The sequence below is a fragment of the Hyperoodon ampullatus genome (genome assembly GCF_949752795.1).
Source record: "Hyperoodon ampullatus genome assembly, chromosome: 1".
Taxonomy (NCBI): Eukaryota; Metazoa; Chordata; class Mammalia; order Artiodactyla; family Ziphiidae; genus Hyperoodon; species Hyperoodon ampullatus.
Genome location: NC_136914.1, coordinates 125,599,704 through 125,617,614, shown reverse-complemented (window position 1 = coordinate 125,617,614; position 17,911 = coordinate 125,599,704). Strand labels below are relative to the sequence as shown.

The following is a 17,911-nucleotide window of genomic DNA, read 5'->3' as shown; positions in this document are numbered from 1 at the left end:
TAGAGAAGTTCCTTTAGCATTTGTTGTAAAGCTGGTTTGGTGGTGCTGAACTCTCTCAGCTTTTGCTTGTCTGGAAAGGTTTTAATTTCTCCATCAAATCTGAATGAGATCCTTGTTGGGTAGAGTAATCTTGGTTGCAGGTTTTTCTCCTTCATCACTTTAAATATGTCCTGCCTGTTCCTTCTGGCTTGCAGAGTTTCTGCTGAAAGGTCAGCCGTTAATCTTATGGGGATTCCCTTGTGTGTTATTTGTTGTTTTTCTCTTGCTGCTTTTAATATGTTTTCTTTGTGTTTAATTTTTGACAGTTTGATTAATATGTGTCTTGGCGTATTTCTCCTTTATCCTGTATGGGACTCTCTGTGCCTCCTGGACTTGACTGACCATTTCCTCTCCCATATTAGGGAAGTTTTCAACTATAATCTCTTCAAATATTTTCTCAGTCCCTTTCTTTTTCTCTTCTTCTTCTGGAACCCCTATAATTCGAATGTTGGTGTGTTTAATGTTGTCCCAGAGGTCTCTGAGACTGTCCTCAATTCTTTTCATTCTTTTTTCTTTCTTCTGCTCTGCAGTAGTTATTTCCACTATTTTATCTTCCACGTCACTTATCCGTTCTTCTGCCTCAGTTATTCATCTATTGATCGCATCTAGAGTATTTTTCATTTCACTTACTGTGTTTTTAATCATTGCTTGATTCATCTTTAGTTCTTCTAGGTCCTTGTTAACTGTTTCTTGCATTTTGTCTATTCTATTTCCAAGATTTTGGATCATCTTTACTATCATTATTCTGAATTCTTTTTCAGGTAGACTGCCTATTTCCTCTTCATTTGTTTGGTCTGGTGGGTTTTTATCTTGCTCCTTCTCCTGCTGTGTGTTTTTCTGTCTTCTCATTTTGCTTATCTTACTGTGTTTAGGGTCTCCTTTTTGCAGGCTGCAGGTTCGTAGTTCCTGTTGTTTTTGGTGTCTGTCCCCAGAGGCTAAGTTTGGTTCAGTGGGTTGTGTAGGCTTCCTGATGGAGGGGACTAGTGCCTGTGTTCTGGTGGATGAGGCTGGATCTTGTCTTTCTGGTGGGCAGGTCCACGTCTGTTGGTGTGTTTTGGGGTGTCTGTGGACTTTTTATGGTTTTAGGCAGCCTCTCTGCTAATGGGTGGCATTGTGTTCCTGTCTTGCTAGTTGTTTGGCATAGGGTGTCCAGCACTGTAGCTTGCTGGTCGTTGAGTGAAGCTGGGTGCTGGTGTTGAGATGGAGATCTCTGGAAGGTTTTCGCCGTTTGATATTATGTGGAGCTGGGAGGTCTCTTGTGGACCAGTGTCCTGAAGTTGGCTCTACAACCTCAGAGGCACAGCACTGACTCCTGGCTCCTCAATTTGGGATGATATGTTGTCTATTCATGTATTCCACAGGTGCAGGGTACATCAAGTTGATTGTGGAGCTTTAATCTGCTGCTTCTGAGGCTTCTGGGAGAGATTTCCCTTTCTCTTCTTTGTTCTCACAGCTCCCGGGTCTCAGCTTTGGATTTGGCCCCGCCTCTCCGTGTAGGTCGCCGGAGGGCGTCTGTTCTTCGCTCAGACAGGACAGGGTTAAAGGAGCAGCTGCTTCGGGGACTCTGGCTCACTCAGGCCGGGGGGGAGGGAGGGGCACGGAGTGCGGGGCGAGCCTGCAGCAGCAGAGGCCAGCGTGACGTTGCAGCAGCCTGAGGCGCACCATGCGTTCTCCCAGGGAAGCCGTCCCTGGATCCCGGGACCCCGGCAGTGACGGGCTGCACAAGCTCCCCGGAAGGGGCGCATGGACAGTGACCTGCGCTCGCACAGAGGCCTCTTGGTGGCGGCAGCAGCAGCCCCAGCGTCCCACGCCCGTCTCTGGGCTCCGCACTTTCAGCCGCGGCTCGCGCCCGTCTGTGGAGCTCCTTTAAGCAGCGCTCTTAATCCCCTCTCCTCGCGCACCAGGAAACAAAGAGGGAAGAAAAAGTCTCTTGCCTCTTTGGCAGCTCCAGAGTTTTCCCGGACTCCCTCCCAGCTAGCTGTGGCGCATTAGCCCCCTTCAGGCTGAGTTCTCGCCGTCAGCCCCAGTCCTCTCCCTGCTCTCTGACCGAAGCCGGAGCCTCAGCTCCCAGCCCCACCCGCCCCAGCGGGCTAGCAGACAAGCCTCTCAGGCTGGTGAGTGCCGGTCGGCACCGATCCTCTGTGCGGGAATCTCTCCGCCCTGCCCTACCCAGGTACGTGGGGAGTTTCTTGCCTTTTGGGAAGTCTGAGGTCTTCTGCCAGCGTTCAGTAGGTGTTCTGTAGGAGTTGTTCCACGTGTCGCTGTATTTCTGGTGTATCTGTGGGAAGGAAGGTGATCTCTGCGTCTTACTCTTCCGCCATCTTCCCCGGAAGTCTTCTCAGCAGTCTTATATTATGCTTAGATGTGGTTTTCTTTGGATCTGTCTTGCTTGTGGTTTGTACTGTTCCCTTTATCTGTGGTTTTATGTCTTTCATCATCTTTGGAAACTTCTTGGTCATTATCTCTTTAAGTACTGCTTCTCTCTCCTGTCTCCTCTGCTTCTGGGACTGAGGTTACACCTACATTAGAACTTTTCACCATATTCCGTGTGTCTCTTATTCTCTTTTCTGTATTCTCCATCTTTTTTCTCCACATGCCTCAGGCTGGACATTTTATCTAATCTTCTATTACTTTGTCTACCTTCCACCCAATAGCCTTTTCTACAGGCATGACCAATAGGCTGTTAAAGTTAAACCCTATTTGAGTAAACTTTTGAGCTCTTAATTTTATTTACTGTATTTTTCAGTTGTACAACCTGCCATTTAATTACTTTGTGTAGTTTTCAATTCTTTACTTAAATTCTCAGCTCATCATCTAATCTCTGAAACATGTTAATCATAGCCACCCTAATGTCTATAACTGATAACTGCAATATCTATGTCTCCCATAGATCTGTTTCTATTGTTTCTCTCTTGGTTTTTAGTCATTTGATCTTGTTTCCTGGGATGCCAGGTGATTTTGGATCAAATAGTGTGAATGAAAATGAGAGGTTACAGCTATGAATAGTGTTATCTTTCTCAAAAGATGGTATAGTCTTGCTTCTGGCAGACAGTCAGACTGAGGGCAGATTGCCTTAGTCCAATCATGGATTGATCCATTGGGAAGATGAGCTTCAGTCTTTATGAAAGCTAGTAAATTTCAAGATCACATTTTCCCCTAGAGTACCAAGGATCCTTTCTCTTTTTTTTTCTTTTTTTAAAAGATTTATTTATTTATTTATTTTTAATTTTTATTTTTGGCTGCGTCAGGTCTTCACTGTGGCACGCGGGATCTTCATTGCGGTGCACGGGCTTCTCTCTAGTTGTGGTATGCGGGTTTTCTTTTCTGTAGTTGCAACATGTAGTCTCTCTAGTTGAGATGCATGAGCTCAGTAGTTGCAGCGTGTGGGCTTAGTTGTCCCAAGGCCTGTGGGATCTTAGTTCCCTGACCAGGGATCAAACCCTCATCCCCTGCATTGTAAGATGGATTCTTTACCACTGGACCACCAGGGAAGTCCTGGATCCTTTTTTTTTGATAAGCCCTGAACCTCAAGTTGTTCTCTAGTCTCATAGACTTCAGGAAGCTAAAATCAGCCTTTCAACTATCACTTCAAAATCAGCAAATTCCTCAAGGGAGAGTGTGGCCCCAAACATCAGGCTTACATTTCTACATGTTCCTTTCTCTGAAGCCATAGCCTTTCAAGTTCTTACTGCCTTGGGCTTTTTTCTTACTGTTCTCTCATGCCTTCAAACAGATGCTTTTTAATATTTTCTCCAGCAATTATAATTGCTCTACATGGAAATTCATCTACAACATGCTAGTCTGCCACTACCAAAAGTAGACAACTCTCCAGATTGTTTAAAAGTTATATATTTAAAACTTGTTCTTATGCTTTTTGCCCTTAAGAATCATACCTATTCATTTCTTAGCTCATTCACTCACTAAATACTTATTGAATATTTTCTGTGTTCCAATCACTGTCTTAGGTGCTAGGGTAAATACTCACGTTCTTTTGTTCATCTTTTGATTACTTAAAATGATCAATATTTACATCTTCTTTCTAATAAAACACATAATTTAGCATGTCCTTATGTCCCTTTAATATCCCCTTTCCACTCCACTCCTATGTTAACATTGTCTAGAATTTCTGTCTTGCAGTTACAGATTTCTCTGTTTCATTTGATCTGAGCTTTTTTGAGAAAAAGAAAAGCCAACAATGAATCTGCCAAAATATTGTATTCCCCTTACTTCCCAGATCTCTTATAGCAACTCCTGAAGTTGTTTATTTTATTATGGAATACTCCTTCTGAAGTTTTCTCTGAGGAGCTTTGTATGGCAAACTTTCCCACCCATTAGGTGTTTATCAAATTCACTTTCCTGAAGAAGTTCTTTCTGGAGCCTCTGCCCTGTTCCATCTGGACTGATTGCCCTCTAGGCCTGGCGTGTACCGTTAGCCTGTGCTGCTCTTCACCATCCTCTGGGGCCCCTCTGCTCCTCTCCTGTACTGGACTCCCTTTCTTGGGTTACTCCATTGTCTTGGTGGAGCATATCCTTATTTGGCTCCCTCAGAAATGGTACATGGAAGGTTAATTTTTAGAGAACTTACCTGTCTGAAAATGTCTCACATTTGGTTGATGAATTGGCTGGGGATAGAAATCTATGTTGGAGATGGTTTTCTTTCTGATTTCTGAAGGCAGTGTTCCATTATAATATTTTGTGGGGTCTTTTTTTCTTCATTTGCCAGAAGTTTTTCTTCTTAACAAGTCTTTTCCAAGTTCTATCTCTTGCAAAAAGAGAGGTTACCATGTACAACTCTCTGCTAAATAATGTGTAAGTTTTAATGATATAAATGATTTTCTAGGAAAATATAAATTACCTACAAGGATCCAAGAAATGGCAGAAAGCCCAAAAGACCAATAACCTTTTCAGAGAAAACAGAAAAAGAAGGAAGAACTGAAGTTCCACAAACATCAAAAGAAAAAAGCATCCAGGCCAAACAGTGCTTTCAAACCTCCAAAGGATGGATGATTCCTGTGGTTTAAGCTGGTCCTCAGGCCCAGAACATGGAACAGGCCCACCCTTCTCTCTATGGCTGGTCAGGGGAGTTGTTTCAGGAAGGCAGGGTGGCCGCCTGTAGGAAAGTGGCTTGGCAGAGTCAAAGGCAAGCCCACAACAGGGTCTTCCGGCTCCTTTCTGTCCACTGCATCGCCGCCCAGTTCACAATCGCAACCCTAACTGCAAGTCTGCCTCTGGAAACCAGCCTGTCCCGATTTCTTGTTACTCCTGTTTTCTCCAGTCGCCGGCACAGGAACTGGGTGCTGCTCTCACCCCAGGGACAGAATTCACAGAGAGTGGCTGCCTGCGATTGTGAGGGCTGCACGTTCTCTCTTGACAGTGTTTGCCCGGCCCTTTCTAGCTTTGGGATAATCCCCTTTCACCAAGGAAACAAAAGCAATAAGGAGCCCGTGTCCCTGAGCTCTCCCATGTCTGCGGCCTCTGGGTGGAGGAGGGGGGCCATGTCTGTGCTGGGTTGACCTTGACCAAAGAGCCTGGCTGGGGGTCGGTGGCAGGGAGCTGGGGGAGCGGGGACACTCCCTCGGTGGTACTGAAGCAGTCGGGCTCTTCCGTAGGCTTGGGGGCCACCTGCAGCTGCCGCTGCCCTGGCACACATCTCGGGCCACTGCTCCCAGGAGACAACCAGGTGGGACCTTAGAAGGGGACACCTAGGAGCCCATTCCTTCCAAGCTGGTCTGCTCTCCCTCTGCGCCTGGGCTGTTGACCACCTCTGCTGGCCACGCCGTGGGGTGCACACTGGAGGCCTGTCTTAGCAGCCATGATGCAGACAGTGAGGTGCTTTGGCCTCCTTTTCCCTGTGGGATTCTGACTTACCTGCCCTGGCCCCTGAGGGGCCCCTTGTGAGCTTCTTGTGCTCGCGGGTGCAAAGCCGGCCCGTCTGTACTCCCTGCCCCGTCTCTGCCTGGCACTCGCAGGCCTGACTGCAGTGTCTCCCCTGCTTCTCAGCTGCCCAGGGGCGGCCTCTGGCATAGCTGCAAGGTCAAGCATAGGTTTGACAAAGATTTAGATAGAATTTTACTTACATAACTTTTGTACAGATCTCATTTCATTTTTCTATTTCTCACTAATGAACTGGAATCCAGGCTTGGCCTCATTGAATTGGGGAACCTCTGACCTCTCACACACCCTGGCCTCTGGACCACCCACTGTGACTGCATCCAGCTGTCGTTCATGGGCCATGGCCATGTATGGGGGGCACTTCGTTCCTCACCCCACATCCAAGTCACTGTCTCCACTCAGCTTTGTCTTCCTTTGCCAGATTCCATTCCTGTCCATTCTTAGTCTCGGCCTCTGTCTCTCTTGTACACACACTTCTGTGCTTTTGATTCTTATTCCTTTGTTTTTTGTTTTCAAAACTTGGATCTCATTGTGTAAGCATTTTAAGTATTTTAAGGTTCATATGCTGTGGTAATCTGAATAATGGCCCCCAAAATATATCTGCATCCTAAACCCGGGAACCTGTGAAGGATGCCTTATATGGAAAAAAATCTTTGCAGCATGATTAAGTTAATGATCCTGATATGAGAAGATTATCCTGGTTATCGGGGTGGGCTCTAAATGCCGTCACAGAGCCCTTATAAGAGCCGGATGAGAGGGACTTGACACAGAGAAGAGGAGGCCCTGCGACCACAGGAGGGAGTCTGGAGGGATGTGACCAAATGCTGGAAGAAGCAAGGAATAGATTCTTCCCCTAGAGCATCCAGCAGGAGCAGGGCCCTGCCAACTCCTTGATTTTGGCCCAGCGGTACTGATTTCAGACTTCTGACCCCCAGAACTGTGAGGGAATAAATATCCCTTGTTTTAAGCCACCAAATTTGTGGCAATTCATTACAGCAGCCACAGGAAACTAATACATATGCCAACCTCTCAACGATTCTTTCAAGCTCCAGGTTTATGGAATATCTGCTCTGCATCTACTTATTAGTGGCCACTGCAGCAGGTAAATGCAATTAATGAAAAGTTTATACTTTTCTCCTTATATGCAGTCCCACGAGAATACAGGTGGTTTCATTCCCTGTCATTGGGTCTGAGGACAATATAAGGAGCCAGAGAAACGTGTACTTCACAAAGGCCCCCAAACTCTCCCTAAACCTGGAACTGGTAACGGGAGACACAGTGTGCAGTTCAGTGGGTGAGAACATAGACTAAAAACCAGGATATCAAGACTAATCAGATAAACATTTGAATGGCTGTTTTAGTACCAGACAATTAGATTTCAGGACAAGGACTATTACCAGGGACAGAGAGGGACACTTCATAAAAGGGCCAATTCATCAAGAAAACATAACACTTCTATATAGGGTGCATCTAATAGGACAGATTCAGAATACATGAAGCAAACCTGATAGAGCTGAAGTGAAAAATGCACAAATCCACAAGGCCAGTTGGAGATTTCAACACTACTTTCTTAATAATAACAAGTACAAGGAAGGTCAGAAAGCATATGGAAGACCTGAATAACATTATCAACAATTGCAGAATATACTGCATTTTACATGCACAATAAAGCATTCATCAAGATAGACCACATGCTTGGCCATAAGACGAGTGTCAATAAATTTAAAAGAACTGAAATTGTAGAGACTATGTTCTCTAATACAGTGAAATTAAATATGGAATCAAGAACAAAAATATGTACAGAAAATCCCCAAATATTTGGAAATAAAGATGACATTTCTTTTTTTTTTTTGCAGTACGCAGGCCTCTCACTGTTGTGGCCTCTCCCGTTGCAGAGCACAGGCTCTGGACGCGCAGGCTCAGCGGCCATGGCTCACGGGCCTAGCCGCTCTGCGGCATGTGGGATCTTCCCGGACCGGGGCACGAACCCACGTCCCCTGCATCGGCAGGCGGACTCTCAACCACTGCGCCACCAGGGAAGTCCAAGATGACATTTCTAAATAACCCATAGGTCAAAGCAAAAAGTCAGAAGGGAAATTAGAAAATATTTTCAGCTAAATGAAAATGAAAACACATGTCAAAAATTTTGGGAGACCGCTATAGAATCACTTAGAAATTTATGACATTACATGTTTATAATAGAAAATAAGAAAAGTCTAAATAAATTATCAAAGCTTCTAAGCTTCCACCTTAAGAAGCTAGAAAAATAAGAGTAATTTAAATCCTAAGTAAGTAGAAGGAAGCTGGGAGGAGTGGAAACCAATTTAATAGAAACAGAAAAATAGTTGAGAAAATCAAGGACTTTCCCACAGAAGCAGGATTTTCGAAAAGATGAATAAAATTGATAAACCCCTGGAGAGACTGATCAAGAAAAAGAGAGAAAACCCACAAATTACTAATATCAGGAGTAAAAAAGGGTACATCAGGGGACTTCCCTGGCGGTCCAGTGGTTGGGACTCTGTGCTTCCACTGCAGGGGGTGTGGGTTTGATCCCCGGTCGGGGAACTAGGATCCCGCAAGCTGTGCAGCGTGGCCAAAAAAAAAAAAAAAAGTACATCAGCATAATCTTTACAGATACTAAAAGAATAATGGGGAGATGTAATGAGCACGAAGACACACACACACAACAGATAGGTTGATTAACTGTGTGGATGACAATGATTCACTGTTCAGTGAGTGGAGGTGGATCATCACAAGGTCTTCGTCCTCATCATCCTCACACTGAGTGATGGGCGGGGGGAGGAAGGGTTATCTTGCTGTCTAGGGTGGCAGAGGCGGGGGGCGGCAGGCAGGAGAGGCAGGAACACCCAGTGTAACATCATGGAGATACATCGTAATCTCTGCCTGACTTTCCTGCTTTTTCATTTCTCTAAAGATGTTTCTATATGGCACCAATCCTTCTTCCAGCATTTGCTTCAGTTTCATAGAGGGGTTCACGTCACGAAAGAAGTCAAAAGCAGTCTGGAATATCAGAGCCCTTCTGCCAGGTCATCTAACGTCAGTTTGTTCCTGGCGCTGTTTCTTCTATGTCCTTCTCTTTGGCTGGTGCTGGTGGGGAAGCTCTCATCTTCATGGAGTTGTCTTCTGTTCACTTCTCTGGTGTGGTGTCTGTCAGCTCTTGAATTTCTCCAAGATCCATATCTTGAAACTCTTCACCCCCCCCCACCTTTTTTTGCCCGGCTCACAATTTCTTTCATGATTTCCTTGACGGGCTCCATCATAAATCCTGTGAAGTCATACACAACACCTAGTCACAGTTTTTTCCAGCAGGATTTTATTGTTTGGGGCTTGATGGCTTTCACAGCTTTTCTGTAACAATGATGGCATCTTCAATGGTGTAGCCCTTCCAGGCTGTCATGATGTTGTCTCTATCAAGGTTCCCTTCCATAGCATTGACAATCCTTTCCATAGAACACCATGTATAATGAGCCTCAAAGGTCCTTATGGCCCCTGATCTAGAAGCTAAATAGAGACGTTGTTGTGTCCGGGGGCAAGTAGACCACTTTGACACTTTCGGGGTTGCACCCATGGAGTTCTGGGTGGCCAGGAGGGCATTGCCCAGTATCAAAAGAACTTTAAAGGCAGTCCCTTCTTGGCAAGATACTTCCTAACTTCAGGGACAAAGCTTTGATGGAACCAATCCAGAAAAAGGGCTCTCATTGTCCAGGCCTTCTTGTTGTCCAACCAAAAGACTGACAGCTGCTGTTCATCTCCCTTTAAGGCTCGGGGGTCAGCAGCTTGATAGGTGGAGGGCAGTCCTGACCATAAACCTGACTGCATTGGTACAAAACAGGAGTCAGCCCTTCCCTTCCTGCCTTAAATCCTGCTGTTCACTTCTTCCTTACTGGTGAGTGCCCTTTGTGGCACTTTGTTCCAGAATAAGGCACTTTCATCTGCATTACAAACCTGTTCAGGCAGATATCCTTTTTCCCCAGTGATTTTCTTAGCAGCGTCTAGGACCTCGTCTGCTGCCCCTTGGTCAGCAGAAGCTGCTTCTCCTGTTGTCTTTATATGTTTAAAGCCAATCCTTTTACTAAAATTATTAAACCATCCTTTGCTGGCATTAAATTCTCCAGCTTTAGATCCTTCACCTTCCTTTTGCTTTAAGTTGTCATGTAATGACTTCACTTTTTCTCGAATCATATTAGAGTCTATAGCAATCCTGCACCCACATAAAAGGTGCATTTTCAATACAAGATAAAGAGGTATTTTGCAAAAAGTCCAAGGGTTTTGTGCCTGCTGGCATAGCTGCAGCGACTGCTTCACGAATTTCCTTTTCTTTTCTTACAATGGTCCTTATGCTGAATTCATTTATCTTGAAATGGCGGCAACCACAGCTGCAGACCTCGATCTACTCTACATATCATGCAATTCAACGTTTTCTCATAACGTCACGACTTTTCTCAGCTTCTTGGGAGCACTTCCAGCAGCACTAATGGCACTTCGTATGGGCTCCATGGTGTTATTGAAGATTTACGATATTGCACTAAACATGATGAAAAATGTGTGAGGACCATGAGAGATCACTTCTTACTGCAATTCCTGATTTACTGGAGAGACAAACTCCTCACATGGAAATGACCAGCGTCACGGGGCATTTTAAGTGGACACTTGAAACACTTGAGTAGTAGCAGCACAGTAGCAACAGGAGGAGACTAGGAAATCATTAACGGCAGCACAGGGTGCACTGCAGTTCATTCATACAGGGATGATTTCATACTGCAGCTTCACGTTTGTCTGTCAATGGCACCGTGTACGTCTGTGTTTGTGTGCTTAAGTTTTGATAAATTTTAACATTTTATAATAGATTTGTGTCCATTTTATGGTAGTAAATGATAAACTAAATTATTATCTACATGTATTTTATGCATTCATGACACACCTAAACTTTTCTTAATATTTTTCAATATTCAGGCTACAAAGTTCATCTCTGAGTTTTTTCAAATTGTTTCAAATCTCCAAAAAAATTTTCAATCTATTTATTGAAAAAAATATACATATAAGTGGACCCACAGAGTTGAAACCTGTGTTCTTTGAGGATCAACTATACTTTCAGAACAATGTTAAATAGTGGAGGTAGTGGGCATCCTTGCCATGGAGCTTCCTCATGATAAGAAGCTAGCTTTAGGAGTGAGGTGTATTGCTTTGTAAGTTTAAGGAAGTATCCAGCTATTCCTGTTTTCTCAAGAGTATTTTTTTTTTTTTTTTTGCGGTACGCGGGCCTCTCGTTGTGGCCCCTCCCATTGTGGATGGAGCACAGGCTCCGGACACGCAGGCTCAGCGGCCATGGCTCACGGGCCCAGCCGCTCCGCGGCATGTGGGATCTTCCCGGACCGGGGCACGAACCCATGTCCCCTGCATCAGCAGGCGGACTCTCAACCACTGCGCCACCAGGGAAGCCCTTCTCAAGAGTTTTTACTAGGAGTAGGATTGGATTGGATTGGAGTTGGATTTTGTCACAGGGTTTTTTTCAGCAACAATGTAGACGATCATGTAGTTTTCTCCTTAGTCGTATTCATGTGGTGAATTATATTAATGGACTTCCTAACACTGAACCAACCTTGCTTTCCTGGTATAAACTCTGCTTGGCTGTGAGGTGCTATTTTCTTAATGTGGAGTTGGACTCTGTTTGCAAATATTCTATTTAAGATTAGTACATCAATCAATATTCATAAATTTTATATTTTGAATAAATTTTAAGATTTTTAAAGAAAAAAGTCAATATTCATAGGTAGTATAAGTCTATAATTTTCCTTTTTTATGCTATCTTTATCATGTTTTGGTATAACTGTTATACTTTCTTAATAAAATTAATTTGGAAGTTTTTGTTCATTTTCTACACTCTGAAACAATTTGTACAGCATGGGGACTCTCTGGTCTCTAAAGGTTTGATAGAATTCTCCTTTGAAACCATCTGAGCCTGGTGTTTTTGTGGGATAGTTCCTTAATAATTTTCTCTATTTCTTCTATAAACATTGGTCTGTTTAACTTTCATCTCTACCAGAGTCAGTTTTTGTAACTGTGTTTTCTTAAGAAATTGCCCATTTCACCTGGGTTTTAAAATGTACTTGCATAGCATTGTGCAAAATAATTTTTAAGGTTTTTTTTTAACTTCCTACATATCTGCTGCTACTTTCCCCCGTTGTTTCTTATTTTGTATATCTGTGTTTGCCCTTTTGATTAAACTAGCTAACGGTTTATTTATTTTCTATAAGAACCAGGATTTTTATTTACTAATGATCTGTTTTGCTGTTCTCTACTTAATTTCTTTTCCTCATTAATTTCTGCTCCCATCTTTTTTCTAGCTTTATTATTTCACTCCTTGTGTATTCTTTTGATTTCCTTGTTTTTTCCCCTTGTGTTTATTTCATTCATATACTTTTATTCTTTCATTTTTATTAATATAGGCATTTAGGGTTATGAAATTTCCTCACTGTTTTAATGTAATCCATTGGTTCTGACATAGGGTGTTTTCATTAGAAACTATGTGATTTCTGTTTATATTTCTCTTCAATCAAAAGTTGACTGATAGAAGTATTTTCTGATTTATTTCTAGCTAGATGGGCTTTGGGGATTTTGTTTTTGTCTTTAATTTCTAGTTTTCTTATACTGTGTTCAGAGTGTAATTTTAATATTCCTACTATGTGCGGCCTTTTGAGGTTTTTTGTGTGCCCTGGTGCATGGTGTGTTATTGTGCGTGTGCCCCACGTGCTCAAGGAGAAAGCATGTTATCTGTTATTGGAACATGATGTCCGATATATGTCCCTAGCATCTATTCATTCTGTCACACTTTTGCTCTGGGAAGAAGCAAGTCCCAGGAGAGTTAATGCTGCTCCCTCAGACAACTTTCCAGCCCTGGACAGAGCTAAGGGGGTCCCTAGTATGGTTTGGTTGAGGGGCATCTGCTCCAAAATGCCTCCTTTATCCCCTCCCTGCAGTGTCACCAGACCCATTTGTTTGGGCCAAGCCCTCATCTGCCGTCACTGCAGGTGGCCCTGAGCAGGTAACGGGGAAGCTAGTCTTAGGTAAGCTTTTCAGCAATGTCTTTCCTGAGCAGGTTTGGAGCGCCTGTGGGATTTCCAAAATAAAGGGAGTTCAGTGAGGACCAAGGGTGGCTGGTGACATAGGGGTTGACACACATTTGTTCTGGGCTTGGGTGCATTTTGGTGTTTTGCTTCTTATCTAAATACAGCTGTTGACAACACCAAGTTCAACAGTGGGATTTTAAAAAGTAGGCAAAATAGCTGAACACAGAAGGAAAAGGACAAAAAGAAATGCATCAGTACTTTAAAATCAGGTGGTAAAATGAATGAACTCTAGGACATCGATGAAAATGGTGAAGCAGGCAGCTCTGAGGACCTGTCCACCAACAGAGACATCCAAAAATCAAGCAAAAACTGTTAGAAACAACTTGTCAGAACACTGAAAAACAGTCAGCAGTTTACAGCAACCAAACAAAGTTCTGAATCAAGAAGAAAGCAACTGAAAACAGGAGGGCTCTGTGGTGTTTTCATTGAGCCCACACCACTCCCACGACTCAGCAGCCTCCTGCCCAGAGTGGGACCCTGTCCCTGCTTCCAGGCACAGACCTTATTCGCAAAGAATAGTGTTTGTCTGTCCTAACTCGTCTGGGGGCTGCCCAAAGGACTGACACGGGCATTGTTCCCCCATCTCAGAACTGTCTCCAGTCAGAAAAGTGGCCGCATTGCTGGAAAACATCCTAAGGTCAACCACAAAAGACCTCAGATAACAGAGCCTGAAAGCTTGGGAGGAAAAGCTGGGGAGAGAGGGTCTTTGGGAAATAGGGCATTCAAAGCCCTGTGCATACCGGGAAATCTAGAAGCCACATGCAGGCCCAGGGCAGCCCATACACTCCAAATCCCTGAACAGAACCTAAGCTTCACCCCGTGGCCACGAGTGAAGGCCAGCACTGCAGGAGGGCCCAACACAGAGCTGCCCACAGTGGTTGGACAGGCTCCTTTTTCTGGCTCCCTTGTCTTCCTTTTCTCTCTCTCTGTATCTGCTAATCTGACATGCTCACTCCATCAGGGAGACTTGGGGTGTGCGCATGGCTAGGCGAGGATGGCCTAGCAAGGAGGAGGGGCCCTGGGTGCCCACTGGCCCCTGTGCTTCTCAGGCTCAGCTTTAATCTTTGGAGAGTGGCATGATTGCACGCTGTCGGGTGTGGAGTTGGTTCTTATTCTGTCTGAACGCCAGGACAGGGCCTTTCCTTCTGTAGGAGGCAAGGCACAGGCTGCTTATCCAATCCTGCAGAAGGTCCAGAAGCCAGCCCCTACTGCAGCACCCACAGGCAGGCCCCAGGCCCCAGGCCTCCTCCTGTCTGCCTGGCACTCCGGTGGTGGAGCCACTTTTTGGTTTTGGTGTGGATACCCCAGAACCTGGCTGGCATCTGTTCGGAGGGGCCAGGCTGACACAGATGTCTCCCCTACCATACTACAGGCCTGACCTTGAAGTGGTTCTTGGGGTGTGAGGGGATGCGTGTGGTTTGGACCCTTGAGAACCTCTGCAGACAGGTGCCAACGTGCCTGACAACATGTCATCTTTCCACGTAGGAAGGACATTTCCCCAGAACGTGTGACACATGCAGACAGGGAGCAGACCAAGAAGGTGGTGTACTCGGTGGTCTATGGAGCAGGTAGGCTGTGGGTGGGCCTAAGGCCTTGGTGTCACCTGTAGGCCAGATGGAGGTGGCTCTAGCTGTGCACCTGCGTTGAAATGTGGCTGTGACTTACAGAAATCACTCTCAGCCCATGGAGCTCATTTTGTGCATCCCTGTGTGCCGCTATTTACACGCATGTTGATGTTATTTGCGATGCACCAGACACCAGTCAGACCACTCATGCCCTTAACCCTCAGGGCTCCCAGCAACCTTTGCACGGAGAGTAGACGTGCAGAAGTGAGGGCTGACCAAAGCCTCCCCCAACCCCACATCACACCACCTGCTGGGGGCCACTCCTGTGCTTTGAGATGCTCCAGGGGCCCTCTGTTGTCACCCTATTGCCCTCCCCTCTTCCAGCCCCAGGACCCAAGGCAGAGCAACCTGCTCCCCTCCCCCTCCCACCCTCTCCTCTCCCTTCCTGACCGTGGGCTCTCTGAGCTTTTTAAATTGTTTCTCCCTCTCGGTCTTGCTGCATCAGTGGGCCTGACGCCCCTCGGGAGTTGAGGGAGGGGATCAGGAGAGGCTGTGGCCTGGTGGCCAGGCCCGTGTAGGCCCCTCCTGGTTCAGTTCCACTTTGAGGAGTGGGGCTTGTGTAAAGACACGGAGAAGAGGGTCCCTCCCTGCCGTAGAAACCCTGTGTTCATTCAGGGAAGAGCTGCCAGCGCAAAACTCTGTGCAAACATGTAGTCAGCTGTAGGTAGGAGCCACCTCGGGCTTCTCCAGTGTGACTGTGGTGCCGTATGACCTGATTCCAAAGCGCCTCTTCCCGGACCATGAGTGACCGACCTGCTTATGATGAGTCTGGAACCTGCTTCAAACCTGCCAGGGCTGTGGTCTCAGCCGGGACTCGGGCAGGGGCGCTTCGGCTCCAGTCTCTGGCCAGCGGGCCTCCCCCGCTGCCCCTGCTACCCAGTGCACCCAGAGTCAGTCTTCGCTCCTGTCGGTCTGGCACCTTCTGGAGTATTCACTTTGTTATTTTCTGGAGAGGAAAAGAGCTCCACTTTATAAATAAGCAATGAGTCATTAGCCGCTGCTTTGAGCCCTAACGCTGACAGGGTTCCCACCCCGAGCCTCGTGTCTGCTGCTCCCGTCGCCACCTGACAGCCGGGCTTCTGTGCACCTGTCGGGCTGCGTCTGCCTCGTGCATGAAGCAGGGCCTTTGTCTCCTGAAGGGCCGGGCGTCCTGGGCTACTGGGGCCCTTTGGAAACTCAGAAGAGAAGCTTCCAACTGCCTGGCTCCTGTGGGTTGCAATGCTGTGATTTCACCTAAACACAAGGGGTCTGGAAGCAGCTGCTCTGGGTGCTGGGGGCACATGGCCCCAGCCTGGCTTTGGGGTCGTGGTCATTGTGAGGATGGCAAAAGGCCGTAGAGGGAGAGCAGGATCGGGACAAGCAAGAAGACGTACCCACAGCCCGTGGGCAGCCTGGTCCCCGCACCTCCCTCAGCCCCTCTCCCCAGGGCTTGGGAGCCACCAGGCCTCTGCCACCAGAGACCTGTCCCCCCCGAAATGGGAGTGCCTGCCCGCCTGCAGGCCTCGGCCTGGAGCGCAGGCCCTGGGCTTACTGCTGCCCTCAGCCCACTGGACGCAGCCGCCTGCCCAGCACTGTGCCCCCCCAGGCCCGCTGGCAGCAGGCACCTCCTCCAGGAAGAAACCCCTGCTCCCCCCGTCCTGCCCTGAGCTCCTGCTACTCTTAGTGTCAGCTTGACCCTTGACTCTCCTTGCTGCGTATCTTAAGTTCACTCCACGTCCCGTCGCCGGTGCGCACCGATTGCCGGGCTCCAGGCCTCCTGCTCCGAGGGGCCGGTGCTTGTCCGCTGAGACACACGAGCAGGCCTGCGGGGACGGCACGGAGTGATCGGCGATGTCCAGTATGACTGCTGAGCCCAGGGGAGGCCCCTCGCCAGGCCAGGCTGAGTTTAAAGGATGTGCAGGAGCCGGTCAGAGCATCCCTGGAGGCCCACGAGTGCCAGGCTCTCACGAGGCCCTGGAGCTGTGAACAAGAGTGAGAAGCTGTTATAGTTCAGCATGGGGCGAAGAGCACATGGAGGAAAGGGAGTGAAGATTTCCTTCCTAAACTTAAAATTGCACCACACACACACGCACACACACACACACACACACACGGGAGGCAATTAGCCCTCTGTGGGGAAAGCCAAACTGTATGTTCACGTGGGACCTATGAGGTAGGGTACCTCGCGCTCCCGCCAAGGGGATCCGTGCTCCCAGGGGTGCACCTACGGAGACAGGCCTGCATTTTCACAACTGAAACAGCAGGAACCTGATCAGTTGAATCAAAGTGTGAAGGGAAGTTGTGTCGGAAGTGGGGACCCATGAATACGAAGCACGGAACAGAAGCCCTCACAGAGCCAAACATTGTCCTACTTGGGGGGCAGGGGCACGGTGGCCTTAGAGTGTGACAGACCCCCTGGCAAGGGCATGGGTAATAAGGACCAGGGCCTGGAGAAGTGACCGGACCCTCGGTCTCCGGCTCAGCCCATCTCTTCTTCTCTGAGTTGCCACATCACCGGCTTCTCTCGGAAGCAGGCTTTCTTCCTGTGCAGAGACCCTGGGATATCCCAACAGCTCTACAGAGGAAGGGAAAGGAATTTCTTCTCAGCCGTAGACACAAAAAGAGAAATGTGACTTCCGGCAGTGGCCGTGGCACTCCAATCAGACCACCCTCCCACAGATATCAACTAGAAAGTATGCTAAAGTATAATAAACAACTACCTAAAGGTACTGAAAAGTGACCAAAAGCAGACAGAAATTGGAGGTGGGTTAACACTTGGAAGGAAGGAATAGCACAGGGTGAGTTTCCCGTTTTGTAGCTCTTCACCTGAAGGCAAGCCTCTGTCCGTGTTGTGTGTGGCTAAAACTCTGACAGAAATCCAGGGTCTTACTGGCTTCAAGAAGCAGAGGACAGGGGCTTCCTTGGTGGCACAGTGGTTAAGAATCCACCTGACAATGCAGGGGACATGGGTTCAAGCCCTGGTCCAGGAAGATCCCACATACCACGGAGCAACTAAGCCTGTGCGACACAACTACTGAGCCCACATGCCACAACTACTGAAGCCCACGCACCTAGAGCCCATGCTCTGCAACAAGAGAAGCCAGTGTAATGAGAAGCCCACGCACCACAATAAAGAGTAGCCCCCGCTCGCCACAACTAGAGAAAGACTGCGTGCATCAACGAAGACCAAAAGTAGCCAAAAATAAAAATTAATTAATTAGTTGGGGA

General features: G+C 47.0%; 1 protein-coding gene across 1 annotated transcript in view; it reads left to right on the top strand.

Annotated features, from left to right (window-relative positions):
* Positions 1-17,911, top strand: part of POLN (DNA polymerase nu) — a gene marked incomplete at both ends in the record, with an annotated part of 171,109 nt that overhangs the window by 132,021 nt on the left and 21,177 nt on the right. The window contains one exon of the mRNA XM_079702093.1: positions 14,565-14,647. Within this exon, the coding sequence (XP_079558219.1) occupies positions 14,565-14,647 (83 nt within the window). The remainder of the gene's footprint in view (positions 1-14,564; positions 14,648-17,911) is intronic.